The sequence below is a fragment of the Entelurus aequoreus genome, linkage group LG09, assembly GCF_033978785.1.
Source record: "Entelurus aequoreus isolate RoL-2023_Sb linkage group LG09, RoL_Eaeq_v1.1, whole genome shotgun sequence".
NCBI lineage: Eukaryota > Metazoa > Chordata > Actinopteri > Syngnathiformes > Syngnathidae > Entelurus > Entelurus aequoreus.
In genome coordinates, this window is record NC_084739.1 from 49,950,506 (window position 1) to 49,973,666 (window position 23,161).

At 40.0% G+C, this 23,161-nt stretch overlaps 1 protein-coding gene across 4 annotated transcripts in view; it reads right to left on the minus strand.

Moving 5' to 3' along the window:
* Positions 1–5,651: 5,651 nt before the first annotated feature.
* Positions 5,652–23,161, minus strand: part of LOC133657492 (cytosolic purine 5'-nucleotidase-like) — a 139,534-nt gene continuing 122,024 nt past the window's right edge. For all 4 annotated transcript variants that reach the window (XM_062058891.1, XM_062058889.1, XM_062058892.1 and 1 more), the window contains 3 exons: positions 22,536–22,596; positions 10,233–10,409; positions 5,652–5,982 (listed from right to left, as the gene is read on the minus strand). In XM_062058891.1, the coding sequence (XP_061914875.1) occupies positions 5,782–5,982; positions 10,233–10,409; positions 22,536–22,596 (439 nt within the window). In that variant the 3' untranslated portion in view covers positions 5,652–5,781. The remainder of the gene's footprint in view (positions 5,983–10,232; positions 10,410–22,535; positions 22,597–23,161) is intronic.

Consider the following 23,161-nt stretch of genomic DNA (forward strand, 5'->3'; position numbering starts at 1 on the left):
TGTGTTCCGTGCCGCGGGAGCGCGCATGGGGTGGGGGCTCTGTGTCTTGTTCAGACAGCGGCAGCACTTCCGTGTTATTAGCGATGTCAATTATACACAATGTGGATTATTACGATCATGCTTTGATTGTCAAAAATGTTGTTGGTGTAACATGCGACATTCCTACCCGAATAAATGGTTTTGATCAGCTGTACATGACGTGTTGTACTTGTATTCACATCGCTACACAGGCTTCTCTATTCGCAGTGTTTTCAACCACTGTGCCGCGACACACTAGTGTACCGTGAGATACAGTCTGGTGTGCCATGGGAGATGATCTAATTTCACCTATTTGGGTTAAAAATATTTTTTGCAAACCAGTAATTATAGTCTGCAAATTATGTGTTGTTGTTGAGTGTCTAGAGCTCGGCAGAGTAACCGTGTAATACTCTTCCATATCAGTAGGTGGCAGCGGGGAGCTAATTGCTTTGTACATGTCGGAAACAGCGGGAGGCAGTGTGCAGGTAAAAAGGTATCTAATGATTAAACCAAAAATAAACAAAAGGTGAGTGCCCCTAAGAAAAGGCATTGAAGCTTAGCGATGGCTACGCAGAACGAAACTAAAACTGAACTGGCTACAAAGTAAACAAAAACAGAATGCTGGACGACAGCAAAGACTTACTGTGGAGCAAAGACGCCGTCTGCAATGTACATTCGAACATGACATGACAATCAACAATGTCCCCACAAAGAAGGATAAAAACAACTAAAATTTCCTTGGTGGCTAAAACAAAGTAGATGCGGGAAATATCGCTCAAAGGAATACATAAAACTGCTACAGGAAAATACCAAAAAAAGAGAAAAAGCCACTAAAATAGGAGCGCAAGACAAGAACTAAAACACTACACACAGGAAAACAGCAAAAAACTCAAAATAAGTCACGATGTGATGTGACAGGTCGTGACAGTACACCTACTTTGAGACAAGAGCTATATTGATGCATGGTTGGTTATGGTTTAAAGTAATATACAACAATTGTGACAACGACTTTTTTCTGTCAACTGAGTTTAGTTTTTTAATGATTTCTGCTGGTGGTGTGCCTCCGGATTGTTTCAAAGCAAAAAATGTGCCTTGGCTCAAAAAAGGTTGAAAAACACTTCTCTATTGGTGTCATGCTGCAGAACCGTTGGTCAGCCTAATATTTTATGCAAATTACATTAATAACATCCTGTAATTTGGTTGATTATTTATTTCATCTTCTGATAGATTATAAAATAACACCAATATAATGGGAACAAACACTACAGAGTAGACTCAATTCCATGTTAAAAATAACATAAACAAAAAAAAAACACGTATTTATGCCAGAAAATGTGTCCCACCTACGTCCCTCAAGCTATGTACTAACATCATGTGGATTATATGTACAGACTTGGCATTGTGCAAAACTTGTGAATTTGGACTTGTTTAATTAATTACAAAAAAAGTTAGTAGGAGATACATAACATTTCAGCATATTTCTGTGCTGCCATAAAATGTGTCCCCATCTATTTTCCTCAATTGATGTACTAACATCATGTGTTTTATTCTGTAGATACTTAGCATCATCAACAACAAAACTTGTGAATTTGGACTCATGTTATTAATCACAAAAAAAAGTTAGTAGGGGATACATAATATTTATAATCATTGACATCGCTAATAACATGGAAGTGCTTCCACTGAGCTCTGCCCCCATGCGTGCTCCCGTGGTAGGGGATACAAAATATTTCAGGGATACAGAATTTTGCACGACACCGGAAAGAAGACAAGTATGGGAAGTGAAGGTTCGCCTTCAACACTGGAGATCCACCGAATACAGCGTCTTGTTCCAGGTAAACAGACAATACAACATCTACGTTTTGTTCGGGAGAGAACACACTGATACAAATAATAACAGCAGAAATTAATACATTGAAGACATGGTTTGACAAAAACAGACTATATTTGAATCTCAGTAAAACCATAACCAAATGGACAAGTGATCGACGCGGAAGTGTCACTGATCACTCTGTGTGTCCCTCCCTCCTCCGCCATACGCAGGGGTAGTGGGGCTGGAGCTCACACACTCAGTCTTCCAACATGGAATAAACTGGTCAGTAAAAGACAACAATTTGTTCACCATCTTAAAACTTGACACAAACTGCACTGCGCGCTAGTAAATACCAGGGTCGGAGGTGATATTGAACAACAAAGCAATGATTGAAGTGATAAACTTGCCATCCAAACAATACCCCATTTGTTGACAAGAGCATACAGCCATGGAAGCACATTCAGTCTATTTATTAAAGGGGCTGTTTGGAACATTTACACAGATGCCTCAAGGGGGCCAACTTTCCAATGTATTTTACAAAGTATATCCCTCCATCTTACGGCTTGTAAATGATGACGTAATTACATACCTACTTAACACATGCATGCGCATTAGCTTTAGGTGTTGTTAGCTAATAGTAGCAATTTAGATAGCTAGTGTTAGCTGTCATTGAATGTATCAACTATCATAACGACAACATGACGGCAAATTGTTAATTACTTCTCTTGGACTGCTTTGTAAGTGTGCACGCAGGGAGTGCGTACTTGTTGACGAGACCAGGTGAGTGACCGCCGTAAACATCAATCATTTTTTTCCGGCCGGTAAATATTTTAGTTACTGTACATAAACTTTGTAATTGTGAAAAATGTAGACACTTGTCAACCAAATGTGTTGTGTTAAACCACTAATGGTAACATACGCTAGCTGGTGTTGTTGTTGTTATATTTTTTGCTTTGAAAATGTTACTCTGAGGAAGATTCAAAAGAGCTGCCATGTAAGCCGACAAACTGCCGCTGCTAGCCTGCTAAGCTAACAAAAACATCCATCCATCCATCTTCTTCCGCTTATCCGAGGTCGGGTCGCGGGGGCAGCAGCCTAAGCAGGGAAGCCCAGACTTCCCTCTCCCCAGCCACTTCTTCCAGTTCTTCCCGGGGGATCCCGAGGCGTTCCCAGGCCAGCCGGGAGACATAGTCTTCCCAACGTGTCCTGAGTCTTCCCCGTGGCCTCCTACCGGTCGGACGTGCCCTAAACACCTCCCTAGGGAGGCGTTCGGGTGGCATCCTGACCAGATGCCCAAACCACCTCATCTGGCTCCTGTCAATGTGGAGGAGCAGCGGCTTTACTTTGAGCTCCTCCCGGATGGCAGAGCTTCTCACCCTATCTCTAAGGGAGAGCCCCGCCACCCGGCAGAGGAAACTCATTTCGGCCGCTTGTACCCGTGATCTTGTCCTTTCGGTCATAACCCAAAGCTCATGACCATTGGTGAGGATGGGAACGTAGATTGACCGGTAAATTGAGAGCTTTACCTTCCGGCTCAGCTCCTTCTTCACCACAACGAATCGACACAGCGTCCGCATTACTTGAAGACGCCGCACCGATCCGCCTGTCAATCGCACGATCCACTCTTCCCTCACTCGTGAACAAGAGTCTGAGGTACTTGAACTCCTCCATTTGGGGCATGGTCTCCTCCGCAACCCGGAGATGGCACTCCACCCTTTTTCGGGCGAGAACCATGGACTCTGACTTGGAGGTGCTGATTCTCATCCCAGTCGCTTCACACTCGGCTGCGAACCGATCCAGTGAGAGCTGAAGATCCTGGCCAGATGAAGCCATCAGGACCACATAATCTGCAAAAAGCAGAGACCTTATCCTGCAGCTACCAAACCGGATCTCCTCAACGCCCTGACTGCGCCTAGAAATTCTGTCCATAAAAGTTATGAACAGAATCGGTGACAAAGGGCAGCCTTGGCGGAGTCCAACCCTCACTGGAAACGTGAGGGTTGGACAAAACAAAAACAGCTCAAGTTAAAATGCCTGTGAGCATACTTGCCAACCCTACCGATTTTTCCGGGAGACTCCTGAATTTCAGTGCCCCTCCCGAAAATCTCCCGGGGCAACCATTCTCCCGAATTTCTCCCGATTTCCACCCGGACAACAATAATGGGGGCGTGCCTTAAAGACACTGCCTTTAGCGTCCTCTACGACATGTCGTCACGTCCACTTTCCCTCCATTCAAACAGTGTGCCGGCTCAGTCACATAATATATGCGGCTTTTACACACACACACAAGTGAATGCAATGCATACTTGATCAACAGCCATACAGGTCACACTGAGGGTGACCGTATAAACAACTTTAACACTGTTACAAATATGCGCCACACTGTGAACCCACACCAAACAAGAATGATAAACACATTTCGGGAGAACATCCGCACCGTAACACAACATAAACCCAACAGAACAAATACCCAGAACACCTTGCAGCACTAAGTCTTCCGGGACGCTACAATATACACCCCCCCGCTACCACTAAACCCCGCCCCCCCATCTCCCAAATTCGAAGGTCTCAAGGTTGGCAAGTATGCCTGTGAGACTCAGACCAAGCGTGGACTCGGTGACATCACACGTTACTAAGCAACAGGCCCCGTCTTTTAAAGTTACACACACAGCGGACAGACAGCTCTCATATGAAACTTATCTCAACTGCACTATGCCAGATATTTGAAGTTTGTTTTTGTTTTTAAAGTAACACATTATTACTTTCCCTGGTAATTAATTACATTTATTAAATGGTAATTCCGTTAGTATAATGTATGTATAGTATAGTGAATAATGTTTTTGGTAAAGTAACAAGTAACTATAATTAATGACTTTTAAAAGTAATTTTAAACCAGGGCACTTTAATTCACATTTTGTTCTTTTGTGTTTTTATTAGCTGAATAATTGAGCAAAGCTAAATGTTTTTTTTAAGAAGATTGGAAATTATATTTGACATTTTTATATTATTTCTCAAGGCTTTTTCTGTTATCACAAAAAGCCTATTTTTCTTACTTGTCGGCACCTGTTTTTGCGTATTTGGGATCCCCATCAGTCCCGAAAATTTAAAATCAAAGCGTGGTGGAGATATTTAGTTACATCAACGGATATTTCCATTCATTAAGAGCCAAACTATATCGGGATATGAGTTTTGGTTCATATCGCCCAGCTCTACAGTCCTGTTAGCGACAGTGCTAGCACATTTTACGGATGTTCTCTGTGTTTGAGCATTGCAGTAGGCCTTATGATGGTCATTGTGTCTATATGTATGAGTTCACATGTGTACATTGTTTGAGTGTTAATGACATTGTGATATTTGAGACATTTCATATTGCTTCTACATTTTTTCTGTGGTACAAAAAGTGTTCTGTGCTACTAAATTTTTTCATCTAGTAGCACCGGTGCGAGTAAAAATGCTAAGCGTACAGGCCTGGTGTAGGGCTTCGCGATCTGTGGTGCCCCGTTTTGCATGAAGAAGCATATATATAAAATACCAGTTAATGAATGACAGGGAACTTCATATGAAATTGTATTGCAAACATGTTCTCAAGACGCTTCCTACTCCATCACTGACAGCAACATAATGACAAAATTCCACTCAGAAGTTGAGCAGCTATTGTGACGGACAGCATTAGTCTTTGTTTTGTACATCAGAGATGTGTTTTAATCTCAGTAGTAGTTGATTTAAGGGAATATTTCACACATATTTACAAATGATGATAAAGCATGATTGATGAATTCAGTAATGAAACATGAATAATGAATTAGTAGAGTGATGAGCCTTTAATCATGTACAGACAGTACAGTAACATCGTTCATTGAGGAGGATCAATTACTTTTGTCATCAAAGACACAAGAAGTCAAATGAAATCAAATGAACATTTTGAATCACATTTTACATCATTTGATGGTTTACTCTTCGTCATCCTCATCATGGCAGTGTGTGATCTCTTGTGGCGTCTGAGGAAAGAAGTGAAGTGGCTGAACTTCGCTTATGGATCGACTTACTTGCACTTCCTTTATGTCCAAATCATGACGGTTTCTTGTGGCCAATGGAGACTCGCTTTCGTTAATGTTCACGTGTGTGTGCTCCACCGTGGACTCATGAGGCATCTGAAAACATTATATTTACATAAATATATCAAAATGTAACCTTTGTTGTTTTTGTCAATTGACTGTTGCAATAGGAACACGTTTGATACTAGTATGGGTGTATATATATAAATATATATATATATATAAAGATATATATATATATATATATATATATATATATATATATATATATATATATATATATATATATATATATATATATATATATATATATATATATATATCTATATATATATCTTTATATATATATATATATATATATATATATATATATATATATATATATATATATATATATATATACAAAACCCAAAACCAGTGAAGTTAGCACGTTGTGTAAATTGTAAATAAAAACAGAATACATCCATCCATCCATTTTCTACCGCGTGTCCCGTTCGGGGTTGCGGGGGGTGCTGGTGCCTATCTCAGCTGCATTTGGGCGAAAGGCGGGGTACACCCTGGACAAGTCTCCACCTCATCGCAGGGCCTACACAGATAGACGGACAACATTCACACTCACATTCACACACTAGGGCCAATTTAGTGTTGCCAATCAACCTATCCCCAGGTGCATGTCTTTGGAGGTGGGAGGAAGCCGGAGTACCCGGAGGGAACCCACGCAGTCACGGGGAGAACATGTAAACTCCACACAGAAAGATCCCGAGTGCAGGATCGAACCCAGGACCTTCGTATTGTGAGGCAGACGAATACAATGATTTGCTAATCCTTTTCAACCTATATTCAAATGAATACACTGCAAAGACAAGATACTTAATGTTCAAACTGGGAAACCTTGTTATTTTTTGCAAATATTAGCTCATTTGGAATTTGATGCCTGCAACATGTTTCAAAAAAGCTGGCACAAGTGGCAAAAAAGACTGACAAAGTTGAGGAATGCTCATCTAACACTTACTGTATTTGGAACATCCCACAGGTGAACAGGCTTATTGGGAACAGGTGGGTGCCATGATTGGGTATAAAAGCAGCTTACATGAAATGCTCAGTCATTCACAAACAAGGATGGGGCGAGGGTCACCACTTTGTGAACAGATGCGTGAGCAAATTGTTTAAGAACAACATTTCTCACCCTGCTATTGCAAGGAATTTTGAGATTTCACCATCTACGGTCTGTAATATCATCAAAAGGTTCGGAGAATCTGGAGATATCACTACACGTAAGCATGCATCCATCCATCCATTTTCTACCGTTTGTCCCTTTCAGGGTCGCGGGGCGTGCTGGAGCCTATCTCAGCTGCATTCGGGCAGCGGTGCAGCAAGGCTGAAAACCAACATTGAATGCCTGTGACCTTCGATCCCATTTCAAATTGTTTTTGGAAACTGTGGACGTCGTGTCCTCCGGACCAAAGAGGAAAAGAACCATCCGGATTGTTATAGGCGCAAAGTTGAAAAGCCAGCATCTGTGATGGTATGGGGGTGTATTAGTGCCCAAGACATGGGTAACTTACACATCTGTGAAGGCACCATTAATGCTGAAAGGTACATACAGATTTTGGAGCAACATACAGTATGTTGCCATCCAAGCAACGTTATCATGGGCGCCCCTGCTTATTTCAGCAAGACAATGCCAAGCCACGTGTTACAACAGCGTGGCTTCGTAGTAAAAGAGTGTGGGTACTAGACTGGCCTGCCTGTAGTCCAGACCTGTCTCCCATTGAAAATGAAGCCTAAAATACCACAACGGAGACCCTGGAGTGTTGAACAACTTAATGGGAAATAATTCCACCTGAAAAGCTTAAAAAAATGGTCTCCTCAGTTCCCAAACGTTTACTGAGTGTTGTTAAAAGGAAAGGCCATGTAACACAGTGGTAAAAATGCCCATGTGCCAACTTTTTTGCACTGTGATGCTACCATTAAATTCTAAGTTAATGATTATTTGGGGGAGGGGGGGGGGGGGTGTGGGGGGGCACTCACATCTCCTCATCCTGCTGCCTCAGGAGAACCACGGCCATTACAGAAGACCCCTCACACCCTGCTCATTCCCTGTTTGACCTGTTGCCCTCTAGAAAACGTTACTGGTTAATATAATCCCAAACCAGTAGGCTGACAAACATATTTCCCCCCCCCTGGGCCATTAGGACTGCAAGCACCCACACGCACCCCCTCCCCTCCCCCCCAAAATAGACAGAGATAACTCCACCCCCTACATCTAGACACCCCCCCCCCCTCAAACAAAGCCACAAACTACCTCATCCTGTACTCTTGCACTTTTTATTACACAATTTTGCTTTTTATGTACATCTATTGCACCTTCAGTATTTATATTTTATATTTATTGCATTATCTTTCAGTTGTTATACTCATTGCACTTTCAGTTTTCATTTATTCATGGCATTTTTTAATAGCATTTGTCTCTGTTTTTAGTGCCATTTTCATGTTTTGTCTTTGTGTTTATCTTGTCTTTTTGTCTGTGCTGTGCACAGTGGCTGTGGGAGTACCTCCCCCCTGATCTCGTTGGGACCCCCCAGTAAAATGACAATAAAGGTGAATCTGAATCTTCATCTAAACAAATTGTAAGCAGACAACCTTCATTGTTTTTAATGTTGTTTACTGTATAACTGACCTGTAATTATTGGAATAAATGATAGAAAAAATATGTAAACATGGCAGCTTTTTTACTTATACTGTGAGTGCACTACTAATAGCTTTTACAACTAGTGATGGGGACCGGTCACATTTAAACCGTTATTGTACCAATTCCCGGTACCTGGGAATCCATACTAGTACTTAACGTTACTAACTTTCAGTACTTTTGTGTGTGTTGTTAAATATGAATTGTTTTTCAGATCATGAAATCAAATTTTTTATTGCAAAAAAAATTAGGTGATTATAATAACTGTTGTCCAGTTGTTATATCTTGTTTCCTTGTGTAACATTTCTGAACCTCACTTTCAAGTATGACATTAAGTTGCAATTGCAGTTGCCAGTCCGAGACATTAGATGGTAGTAGTGTATAGTTTATGGTGTGTTGGTCAGTGAATTCAGTCTTTGCTGAAACTAGTGTTTTGCTGTGCCCTAAAAAGTGTTAATACTGTACGTATTGTACTTATTACGCACCAGCTGTTGGATTGTAACATACATCTTAGTTGTAGTTGTCATTGTTATAGTTATTTATAATTTTTATTGAGATGTGGAAAAAGCCATGTAAAATTGCTAATGCTAATCAGTAGCATGTCAATAGCAAATCCAATGTATATTACTGGGAACTGGGTGATCCCTTGATGATAGTTTTGATGTTGATGGTTCTGTTGATGATGCTAATGTTGATGACGATGTTGATGCTCATGATGTTGATGATGATGATGATGAGTGCCACTTATTACTAAATGCACTCTATGAGGCAGCATAGAATGATGATGGAGATGATGAATTGTGTAGCTATTTTATATTTTATTGTTATTTTTATTATACTGTTTTGTATGAAATGACTCTCACTGAGAGCCAAATTTACCAGTGGGTAAAAATGAAGAAATCTAAAGTAATCTAATCCAAATAAGCATCAAGCTAGCGCATTTTTGGAGTGGAGCCTTACTTTACTTATAGTGGAGCGTTTTTTGAGTCAATTTCTTTGTTGGCATTGAAAATTGCAACATTTCCCAGAAGTAGTTTGGCTGTGTCTGCTCTCAGTGCTGCTGGAGTGATTGACAAGTGCTGAATCGCCAAGCAACCGGGCGTGATGTCACGTGCAACCCAAGTAATGTAATATGGGACTGTTGGATTTTATGCAAATTGGTGCGCAGTAGGATTCGGTCGATGCCAAAAAAGTACCGGATTCGGTACCCAACCCTAATTACATCACAGAAAATTGAGTGTGCATGAGGTGTGACTTGAGTTAGAACCAAGTCACAATTTTGATGACTTTTAGACTCGACTTGACAAAATCATCAAAGAATTACAACTCGACTTGGACTTTGACATCACTGACTCAAGATTTGACTTGGACTTTAGCATTACAACTTCATAAGACCTGAGAGATTCGGCAAAGGTGTTAAGCAAATGTGTCCTGGGCTCTAATATACAAAACTTATTTTGAAGGCGAAGTCGATTTCCCCATGAATATCTTACCCACATGACAAATTTGTATTGTGTACCTAATTGACAGGTGATGACCGAGCAACCAATGTCAATCAATGTCAAAAACAGCATGTGACAATAATGTACATCGTATCACCATTATGAATTCTCTAGTAAATAAATGTTATTGGTTTGAGGAAGTGTGCATGACCTACCAGTACATATTCTGCTCTGAACAAGTAACTGAAGGGGTAGTAGAGCAGGTTGATGAAGGAAGCGGCGTACAGGTCAGCATAACGCATCACCTGGGAGGCAAACAGAGTCTGACGGGATCCACTGCGAAATAGACTCCCTGTCATGCCGTAGCACATGTCCATGTCATGTGTCACTTTCTGAAAGGAACACACATCAAGACATTTAAATCATGGACAAAACTTTTAAACGTGAAAAGCAGTAATTTTTCTTGATAATTTTTTTGGGCAAACACTCCCCCTGAGCGTTCCTTGGACCACGTGCACATTGTGGCCACCCCTGTATCTCACCTGTCCCAAAGCTGACTTCATATCAAGTTGAATGTTTTATTAAAATAATCAAATTATAGCAGTCATTTCCATTATATTAATTTAATTTAATAAACAGACACGATTAAAAGCAATAATTGTGTTACAGTTAAAAACTGCAACAAGAAACACAAAAAAGGCAACAAAGAGACACCATGTTTGAGTCATATCCACACAGACTTCAATCAGGTCTGTCCAGGAGAAACGTTGTGCACCGTTTTAAAATGTGAAAAACGACATATTTTCCTAATGTGGAAAGGAATAATACTCCGCACTTTAGTGATGATATGAAAAAAGACCTTTTGCCATTATTGTTTTTAAAAGCCGGTACAAGGTGAACATGACCTTGTGATCCGGGCATGTCCAGTGTTTGCAGTTGGAATGAGAGCACTCAAAGCTGGACAAAGAGTATTTTTTTTTATCTGAAAGTAGACATTGATGGCATAATATTTGATGTATTTGGGAAAGTAAGAAAATTTGCCCGAGACAGCACAGTGATGAACACAACCAGAAAGTTTCAATGAATCTTTTACGCTCTGTTAGAGAGCCTTGCGACAGGAACCACAACATCATTAATGGTAAGTGTCCAAATGGGGAGACAGTATGCTATGGTTGACATGATTATGACATGTAAATAGTTTTCGCATACGGGAAGTGACAGGTATGGTTGGATTTCGTTGTAAAAAAACATTTTTAGGTTCAGATTGTGTTCTTTGTTGGGGAGACATGAATCCATAAGCAGTTGTTGGAGAAAGTGTTTGAGTGTCTAGAATTATTAAACTAGATATTGATAAAAGCTTGCTGGGTGTATGAAAGTGCATGCAATACGTCTTCTTTACATTGATTGTAAGGTGACTTTCCCTCAAACAGATCACCAGGTTTTGAAGATCAAGTGACCGTTTAGAACAGACCTCTGCATTCTGCGGCCCGCGGGCCACATCCGGCCCTTTGTACGTCCCTGTCCGGCCCGCGTGAGGCCAATCATAAATTACAAAATAAATTTAAAAAAGTATCTATTTCGAGTGTGCAGTACAACGATGCTGCTTTTGTTTTGAAAAGCGTTATTTGTATGACTTCCGTGTGGACGTATGCTCGTGCGCGCAGCGGCAATCACAAATTACAAAATACATTTTAAAAAACATATATGTCGTGCGTGCAATACAACTGTGCTGCTTTTATTTTGAAAAGTGTTATTTATGGGCGTATGTCCTGTTAGTGAAGGCGCACAGCAACAAGTGATGCCCGGTCCGCCCGGTTATCCCCGAGACGCTAAAAAAAGAAAAGGTGATGACGAATGGCGTGTTTTCAACAAGACATGGACTGCCAAGTAAAGGTAAAGCCGTGTGCTTAATTTGTGGTACACATGTTGCTGTGTTTAAAGAATATAGTGTAACGACCTGCTGAAGTTGATGTTGTCTTCTTGAGTTGCGTAAATGAGGAGTGAGGAGAAACGTGAGTGTGAAAGGAACGAGATAAGTTGAGCTGTGTTAGTATAGGTTGCTCAATATAAGTTTAAAAAGAGCGTCAGACTTGGTGTGCACTTCTTCTGGACGGTACAATTGGTGGCAGAAGTAAAACTTTGCGCATACTACGCTGCTTAATTGTGTGCTCAGCCTGCTACATCATCGAGAGGTACGTGCCACGTGAGGAGCTCGCCGCAGAGAGAGAGAGAGAGAGAGAGAGAGAAAGGAAGGAGAGAGGCAGTGTCTACAGGTGCAGCGCACGCTGCTTGCCCTGGGGGAATTCCGCCCTCAATGAAGACTACCAGGTTTGATGGCAAGGCAAACTGGGAGGCATTTCATCCCACTTCTGACACCAATTGTAGCGTCCAGAAGAAGTGCACACCAAGTCTGACGCTCTTTTTAAACTTTTATTGAGCAACCTATACTAACACAGCTCAACTTATCTCGTTCTTTCCACACGCACATCTATCCTCACTCCTCATTTCCGCAACAGCAACGCTTCCTCGCCAATCACCTTGCAGGCGTGCTACGTTCACAACAAAGAGGCGGCAGGATAAAGTGACAGAAATTGAAATTTTTGCATTGTATTACACATCAGTGTAAGTGTTGTGTAAGAAAGTGTTTAAAAAATAAAACCATCAAAAGCCATCTGCTTTTGTATAAAGATAAGTTAAGTTAAATGAAAATATTATTATTTTTTATCTTACGGAGTATCAAAAATAATTTAAGCAAAATTTAATTGAAATATTGTCGGTGTGGCCCTCCAGCAGTGCTCGGGTTGTTCATGCGGCCCCCGGTAAAAATGAATTGCCCACCCCTGGGATAGATGGATAGACACACACACACACACACACACACACACACACACACACACACACACACACACACACACACACACACACACACACACACACACACACACACACACACACACACACACACACACATTTTAGGGCTGTCAAAGTTAACGCATGTGATAAAAATAAAAAATACCGCCTTATCATATATGAATGAAGATTAATCACAGGCTTAACCCGGAAGACGTGCAGTTTCACAGTTTGTGATCACGATGAGAGGCGGACAATTTTGCTTTAAAACAGAACCTTAGATAAATTTGAGGTAACTTGTTGGTATTACGGCGACAGACGTTTTTATCATTGGCACACATCAAGTTTAAAATACCATCTTAAAGCAAAACACGTAATGGAGGATGGTGCCGCTAGCATGAATGCTACATCAAGAGGACAACAAAGTACGCTGGCAAAGTTTACTGCGTCAATGTTGACAACCAAAGTAGAACAGGTAAGGTGGAGAGCCACCGCATGTAAACTACTTCACATCTGGGAAGACCAAGTCCTGCAAAAAGATGTCATTCATTTCACCACAGCTGATCTGTCCTACAACACCTTGGAAAGGCACAATTACAGCAAGGATAAACAAACTGTACTTCACAAAAAAGAGCATCAAGTTGCAGCTACTGGCTGATTGTGAATGTATTTTGCTTACTGGGGAACATTGGACCTGAGTTAGTAATCACAACGAGCTAGGGTCGCATTGTACCAAAAAAATAGATCAGCATTATCATCTGAAAAGGAAAATAAGATTTTTTGTTTAAACTGTTTAAACTAAAACATAGTAAATGGAGATTTGATTGGTGCACTAGGTTAAATTGTTTAAGTGTGGTTACTACATTATCTATATTTATACTTACTGTCACCAAGTTTTGAGCAAATCAATGACTTGCAGTTCAATAAAACATTTAAAAAACTTTCAAGTATGACATTCTGACTACAAAATTGCATTTGTATCCAAACATTGTTTTTTTTTCTTAAGAAAATTGTATTTATGCATGCAAATTTTAACCTGTGATTAATCATGATTAATCAGTTAATTGGCTGTATGTGCTTTTAAAGGAATATTAATACAAAAACTCACAATAATGCCTGCCTGGTTGCCTGGATTTCACACTACCTCACCGATAGGCCACAGTACGTCAGACTGAAGGACATCACATCTGACACTGTGATCAGCAGCACCGGAGCACCGCAGGGAACGGTGCTGGCCCCTCTTCTCTTCACCCTGTACACCGCTGACTTCTGCTACAACTCAGAGCTGTGTCACATCCAGAAGTACGCGGATGACACAGCCATTGTCAGGTGCATCAGGGACGGCAGAGAGGAGGAGTTTCGGAGGGTGGTGAGGGACTTTGTTGTCTGGTGCCACAGGAACCTCTTGCAGCTCATTCTGTCAAAGACCAAGGAGCTGGTCATTGACTTTGGGAGGTCGAGTCCAAGGTCTCAACCTATTGTGATCTAGGGAGTCGAGGTACAGACCGTGGACTCATTTAAGTACCTCGGGGTGTGGGTGGACAATAACCTGGACTGGACTGTTAACACGGACCACTTGTACAGGAAAGGACAGAGCAGGCTGTACTTCCTGAGGAGGCTGCACTCCTTCAACATCTGTAAAAAACTCTTGTGGATGTACTACCAGTCTGTGGTTGCCAGTGTTCTGTACTACTACTGGGGGAGCAGTACATCTAGGAAGGACAGCTCCAGACTGGAGAAACTGATCAGGCGGGCCGGTTGTACGATCGGAATAAAACTGGACTCACTGGTGACGGTGGCAGAGAAGAGGACTGTGGAAAAACTAGTGAGCATCCTGGATGATGCCAGTCACCCTCTGCATACCGTTATCAGTAGCCAGAGGAGCCTGTTCAGTGCTAGACGGCTTCATCCCAAGTGCAGGACTAATAGACTAAAAAATCCTTTGTCCCACACGCCATTACACTCTCTGGGAGGATACTTTTTCATAACATGGTCGCTACTGCCTAGTTTCTCTTGTTATATTCTTATTTTACTGTTATATTTTTATTCTCATTGTTGCTTTTTTATTTTTATACTATTGTAATATTCTTCTTTTTTGTTTCCATTTATACCCCCATTATTTACTCTTTAAATTCGATCTCAATTTTGGACACTGCTGCTGGAATTTAAATTTTCCTGAGGGAACTCTCCTGAAGGAATCAATAAAGTACTATCTATCTATCTATCTATCTATCTATCTATCTATCTATCTATCTATCTATCTATCTATCTATCTATCTATCTATCTATCTATCTATCTATCGATCTATCTATCTATCTATCTATCTATCTGTGTATATGTAATGAAATTTCGTTCTTATCTGTACTGTAAAGTTCAAATTTGAATGACAATAAAAAGGAAGTCTAAGTCTAAGTCTAAGTCTAAGTCTATCTATCTGATTGAATGTTAAAAAATAAAAGCTGTGTGACAGACCACCCAAAAAAAAGGAATTACATTTGACTTTTTTTAAAAAAAATCAAGTTTAGGTTTTACATCCAGCATGTACGTGAAAACAAAGAATGTGGGATTTACAATATTAATTATGAACGATAAAACACTGAATATTAGGAACGTATATAATTTTCGCCCATCTTTTACTCCTCAGATCACCTCCTTTATCAACATAATTTACAATAATGGTAATAATGATAAATGGGTTATACTTGTATAGCGCTTTTCTACCTTCAAGGTACTCAAAGCGCTTTGACAGTATTTCCACATCCACCCATTCACACACACATTCACACACTGATGGCGGGAGCTGCCATGCAAGGCGCTAACCAGCAATCAAGCAAAATGCAATAAAAATGCAACACACACGGCAAAACATGAACGCAAGAGATAAAAAAAAACCTTCCACATGTGATATACAATTTTTCTGCAGAACTATGTGAGTGTGAATGTTGTCTTGTCTATCTGTGTTGGCCCTGTGATGAGGTGGCGACTTGTCCAGGCTGTACCCCACCTTCCGCCCGATTGTAGCTGAGATAGGCTCCAGCGCCCCCCGCGACCCGAAGGGAATAAGCGGTAGAAAATGGAGGGATATATATAACTTTGTTGTAAAAATCTGCTTCTGTGTCAGTCTCTGACACCCGTGTCTCATGCTGGCTGCTCTGTAAATAAACCTTGCACACTCTGCTTCGTGCCTTATCTGCCTGGAGCTGCTGTGACCTAGTCCCTATGATTACTGTAATAACTCATATATCATTCAAAAGGATTAATTGGAAAACTTCCTACAGTTCAAGAGTTACGATAATTTGAAAACTGCACTGCACATCATATTGCAGACTAGTTTCGAGGTTAAAAGTTTAAAACAATGTAATGAAAACGAATGTAAACCACAAACCAATGCGGATGCCATACGCTGTGGAATTGACACACTGTGCAGTAAAAGGACACAAGACAAAACAATAAACATAGAGTGTGGTGTAGTTACTGTCAAAGCAGGACATACAAAGGATGTCTGTGCGAGTAAAAGGGGGAATGAGGTGAGGCCAGTGGAAGAGCAAGAAGTGATGACGAGGCCCACCTCTTCAAGGCTAAAGATACATACAGCAAAAGACCAACAATGTCAAAATGAAAGGCATCATGGTGGATGGAGGAGCAGTATTCCACATTGTGTATGACATCAACAAGTTCCAGTTGGTAGATGGAATGAAGCAAAGTCGAATCGCTCAAAGGAGAGGTACAGCGGTGATTCATTTCTTTGACGGCACCACACAGCACAGTGACGTCAAGCACTCTACATGCCAGCATACTTTCAAGACATCTTCTTGGTGGCAAGAGCAACACACAAAGGAGCTCAATCACCTTCAAGAAGAAGAACAGCCACATGACAACTGTTAGAGCCATTTTGGACATAATAATACATTTTTCCTATGTTTACCTATGTTTATATATCATGCTTTGTTTAAAGTAAGGGGTTTAAGATTATAAATTCAAAGCTTACATGGCTGTATATTTGGTATTTTGCTATATTTTTTGAAATGTAGTTATTTCACTTGCTCTGTTTATATTGGGTGTTGTAAAGTGCCAGTAATAGTCATAAAACGTCAGTAACTTCCGTAAAAGGGGCTGTGTTAAATTTGGTAGGTTAAGCAGGGCATGAGCGACAGCTTTTTTAACCGTGTCTGAACGTGTACGATCGCGTCAATGACGTGTTTGTTCTAACGTCAACTTTATTAGTTTTGCCGTTCTTATTGTTCATCAGGAGGTAAAGTGAAAATAAATCCTGTCATTGTTATACTTTGGATTGGTGTCAGCCTGTTGTGATTGTGGGAGACAGGAACAGCTGATGCGTCAGAAACATTATGCCCTGCCGAGGAAAAGCTAAAGGAAGGTTAGTTGCAGTTACGATATCAAAGGACGGTAGCAGGTTGGACATTCATGAAAGTGTTTTTTTGTTTTATTTACCAACTGTTGAGCAAAACGTTGACAAGTGTAAAGTATGTCATGACATACAAACCTGGAATGGGATTATGGGGCATTGCAAATATGAAGATGTACAGAAATTGCGAGGTGTTGAAATATATGATGATAAAAAGGAATGCGGTCAGGCCAGATCAGATATGTAAAATGTGCACACAAGGCAATTTCACACAGAGTAGAAACAGAGAACCAGATAGTAAGGCTACAAAACCTTTACAGATAGTGCATACCGATCTATCGCGTCCCATGCAAACTCGGAGCATAGAAGAACACAGATATGCTCAGTCCTCAGGTAACGTGTATATGTGCTTATCATGGCTCTCATTTTTTTCCCCATGCCCAGACAGAGCCACTCCCGCTTAGGTGGCCCAATCTGGGATCAACTTTTTTTTCTTATTCATTCCCCCCCAGCGTCCGCCTTTTATCCAACTTTTAAAGGGCGCCGTATGTGGCGACCCATCAGCGTTCCTGTTCTGTCACCCTGTACAATGAATGTCTACTCTTGAACGGGTTTGTGCTGAAAAGTTGGTTGTACTTGTGCAATGACAATAAAGTTCCTTCCTCCCATGTTTGTACTTCCTTAAATCCAAAAGCCCAAAAAGGTTCTTAGTAGACAAAAACAGAGAGTTCCTAGAGTTGTTGACAAAAAATAGGATAAGACACGAAAAATCATCACCCAATTAACCCCACCCAAATGGCACAGGAGAAAGAGTGTGGCAAACTCTGTATGTTATGGCAAGATGCTTACGGTTAGACAGTACACTGATAGATAAACTATGGATCGACGCCGTATAGACAGCTGCCTATGTAAAGAACTGGTGTTCCAGTAGACACACAAGAAAAATTTACAGGTGTGAAATCAAATGTTTCCAAGCTGCAGAAGTTTGGATCTATGTGTTTTGAATACATAAAAGAGAAAGGGAATTTAGATCCCAGGTGCGAGCAAAGTATTTTCATTGGCTAAGATAAAAATAGCCCAGCTTATCTGATGTTTTATCCAAGAAGACAGAGTCCAAAAGAACAGGTTAGTGAACTTCACAACCAAAATAGCAAATGAGAAAGAGACACAGACATCTCAAAGATACATTGAGTTTTCAAGCACTGCGGTTCAGCCAATAATTTATGATAGCAAAGAAACAGTAGATGAAAACATAGAAAAAGATGTATCTGAAACTAACCCAAAACAAACTGAAACACCTCAGCTCAGAGACAGGCGTGAGAATATAAGGCCACAAAGGGTTAGAAAGAAATAAACTTACCTACAGGACTTTGAAACCAAAAAAATGGACAAACTACAAACACGTACACTGTAGATTCATGTTAAGAGTGGTGTGTGACATCGCTCAGAACTAAAGGAATGACATATACCTTTAACAAGTTCAAGTAGATAAGTGCAATTGATGAGCAGATGCAGTCACTGGAAAAAATGGGTGATTGCCATCAAAATAGACACTGAAGAGCAGAAAAATATAAGGCTACAGTCAAAAAGTGGGAACTGACTATGAAAAGACATACACGCCGACAACTGATATGATCCAACTGAAGAGCACTGGAACACAGTAAAATAGTTGTCCAGATAGCTGAAATGTACAGCAGAACAAGAAAATTGCACTCTCTATCTGTGGAGCTGAATAATTAGTATCTGCTATACCTGAATGTATGTATTTAGAACAGTTACTCAGAGGGCTGGACCAATATCACTGCTTCCAAACAAAGGTGTAGGACAGGGGTGCCACCACTTTTTCTGCAGGCGAGCTACTTTTCAATTGAGCAAGTCGTGGGGATTTACCTCATTCATATATATAATTCATATTTACTTATTTATGAAAGATATGTTTTTGTTAACAAGTTAAAGGTGTTTAATGATAATGCAAGCATGTTTAACACATATAGTTAATATTGTTAATAAATTAAAGGTGTTTAATGATAATACAAGAATGTTTATTCCATATAGTTAATATTGTTAACAAGTTAAAGGTGTTTAAAGATAATGCAAGCATGTTTAACACATATAGTTAATATTGTTAACAAGTTAAAGGTGTTTAATGATAATACAAGCATGTTTAACACATATAGTTAATATTGTTAATAAGTTAAAGGTGTTTAAAGATAATACAAGCATGTTTAACACATACAGTTAATATTGTTAACAAGTTAAAGGTGTTTAAAGATAATACAAGCATGTTTAACACACATAGTTAATATTGTTAACAAATTAAAGGTGTTTAAAGATAATATAAGCATGTTTAACACATATAGTTAATATTGTTAACAAGTTAAAGGTGTTTAAAGATAATGCAAGCATGTTTAATACATATAGTTAATATTGTTAACAAGTTAAAGGTGTTTAATGATAATACAAGCATGTTTAACACATATAGTTAATATAGTTAATATGTTAATGTCACACCGCGGCAGTGGCGTGCAGTCACTAGAGGCAGGGGAGGCGGGGCCTCACCTGCCATCATGGAAAGAAAAAAAAAAGAAAAAGAAAAAAAAAAAATTAAATTGTTATATGTATCCAGTGATTATACTAAAGTTATTTTCCATTTAACTTCACCAGTTTTAGATTATTTTTATTTTTATTTTCACATTTGCTGTTCAAATACTGAGAAGAGACGGTGCGGTGATCAGCAGCCAGTTGAGGCACTTGTGCCTCACCATGGATTGCGACTCGGCTAACTGCTGGCCTGCTGTGCAGTGACACCGTATTGCTATATGAATTATATTATACATTTCCATAGTTTAGTTAGCTGAGGTATATAATGTACAGTGTATTTTGTCAACAACTGTATGTGTTTAATGTATTTTTAGTGCTGAGCGATCATAAATCTGCTGCGGAGACACACTGTGTGAGGCTCGTAACATTACCCCGCCTCCTGGTGCCTAGCACCTCGCCGCAGAATGCACTGCCCGACGGGAGCACCGCGTCCACACCAACCAAAGCCCACACCCAAACCCTCCACGTGCAAGACCGAATCCACCCAAAAAAAGTCACTTAACAAGAAGCCAAAAAGTGCAAAAACAACAATGCTCGCGCTGCAGGAGCCGCGAACGACCGCAGGGACACAACATTAGGTACACCTGCACTGCAGGTTCATATGTTTTTAAATTTGACTGTGATGATGCAGTCGTGCCTCACCAGTCATGAACCTCACCGCACGCCACTGCACCGCGGTGAGGGAAGTCTTGTCTTGGTTTTTTCTGTCTTGTGATTTGCATGTTTTATTTTGAAAAGCAACTCCTCTTGTTTCAGATCACGGGTCCTTCCTCTTGTGTCACCAGTCTGATGTCATCCCTGACCCTTGATTGTTTCCACCTGTTTCCCATTACCCTCATGTTCCATATAAGCCCATGCCTCCCCTTGTTCTGTGCCAGATTGTCTCGAGCTTTCGTGCCTGTCTTGCATCCATGTTCATGTTCATGCCTTGCCTCGTCCCACGACTACGTCCGTGTATCCAGTATTGTTCAAGCTGTAATTTTGAGTTAACTTTTTCCTCCCTCAGAGCGACTTTTGTTATCTAGCCTTTTTTCAACCGCAGTGGTGAGTTATAATTTTTTCCTAAATGATCTTCCTTCCTCAAAGTTTTTGAGTGATTTTTTGTTTATATTTATTAGAATAAGATTTTGTGTAGTAAGTTTGATAGTCCTTATTTTCTTCCTCCTGTTGGAGCGCTGTTTGTTAAAAGTTTTTATAGCAGATCCGGTGCTAATTATAATTCGTCTTAATTTTTTGTAATTCCTCCTTTTGGAGTGATTTTCGGTTTTTCCCTTTTTTGGAAACGTTTTTCGCTATCTGTTTTTGTACCTCATAGCGATTGAATATTCTCTGCTCTGGAGGTTAGAGTTTTTCAAAATAAAAGCTTTATTTAGAACCCCCATCTCTGCATCTGAGTCCCTTCCTTTGTCCAAGCCTGACAGTTAAAGGTGTTTAAAGATAATACAAGCATGTTTAACACATATAGATTCCTTTCTTTCATGAAAACAAGAATATAAGTTGGTGTATTTCCTGATTCTGATGACTTGCATTGATAGGAATCAGACAGTGGTGCTGATAACGTCCGCATTTTCAAATGGAGGAGAAAAAAAGTCCTCCTTTCTGTCCAATACCACATGAAAGTGGTTGGTTTTTGGCATCGTATTTGTCCAGTTCCGTACTCCTTTGTATACACTTTACAAGAAATACATTGGCGGCAAACTCCGTAGCTTGCTAGCTTGTGCACGCCAGCTTTCTGAGACTCTTATTTTGTTAGCGCAGGCAGGATGAAGCAGAGCTTTTATTGTGCAACTGTGCAGTCGGTCTTTGGAGTTTTGACGACAGGTACGGCGCCAGAGTCTGTTGAAATAAAAAGTGTTTCTCGCCTTCCTGTCAGTTATTTTTTCTTAATAATGAGCTGGCAGCAGCCAGCGTCATCTCAGAAGACCCTCAATCAAGGGACGTCATAGTGAAGATTTATGATCGCTCATTTTTAGGACTGTTTTTTTAATGCCTGGCTGGCGTTTGACTGACACACCCTCCGCGATCGACCGGTAGCTCGCGATCAACGAAATGTGCACCCCTGGTGTAGGAAGATAATCAAGGAAGATAATCAAGGCACTATAGCACTTGCCAAAAACCCAGTAAGCAGGCAATGGTCCAAGCATGTTGATATAAAGTGCCCTATTATAAGGAAGATCATAAACATTGGTGGAATCCTTCTTGAATATTGTCCCACTTAGCAAAAGCTTGCTGATGTAATGACGAAACCACCTACTAGGGTAAAACTAAGAAGGTTTTTGCTCAAGATATGTTTGGCACATAGAAGTGTAAACAGTACATGTGTTGCAAATGCTCGTGTTTTATTCTATTTTCAGGTAACCAAACACGATAAAAGTGACTGGGGGTGTTAAATGATGACGATAATATTATTATTATTAATTGTGGGATAGTATTGAGATTGCGATTTTATTTGTTGTATTGTATGCTCTTATTTTGGAGTGCTGTGCAACAGGAAGTGACATACCGGAGAGGCGAGAAAGTGAAGGGAAAAGGCTAAGCTTTTGTAAATGTTCCAGAAAACTACATGTGGATGTTGTGTGCTTGATTGGTGCTCCCACGCAAGTAGAGGATCGCTACCTGACAGGTTATAATATACATTAATATATGCTTACTAATGTAATTTAGTCTTTAGTCATTTTCAGCCTTTAGCAAAGATTTTACCTTAATACGTCGCTGGAGTGAGCTGATATCAGGCGTCTCATTGCTGCTGCTATCCAGATGCCTGGATTAAAAAGAGAAGCATCATTAGCAGCAGCTCATACAATTATTTGTCATCAAAATGTTTTATATATATATTTATATAAATATATAAATATATATACATATATATATATATATATATATATATATATATATATATATATATATATATATATAAATTCTACTGTATATACATATATATAAACACATACATACACACATATACATATGTATACCAGTGGTATGCTGTCAGGGCCAGCAAGGCCTTCTCTGCTGGCCTAACATAACCAGAAATCATTATCATAATTAAAGTTAAAAGTAATTTTTTTTTTACTTTCCCTAAATATCTTAAAGTATTCATATTCTCTTCATGTCATATTATGCTCCTTCCAGCGCTGTTGTTTTTAGTTTATAGAGTTTTTATCCAATCGGAATTCAGCTAGCTTATGTTGCCATGCTGTACCAAATCTGCTCGAAGCCTTCAGAATGAACAGTGCTGGTGTCTGTGCACTATAAGTGAACGGGGACATACAGTTGACAGACAGTTGCGATAGCCAATCAGATCATGAGTTGTTGTCAGTAAGGCC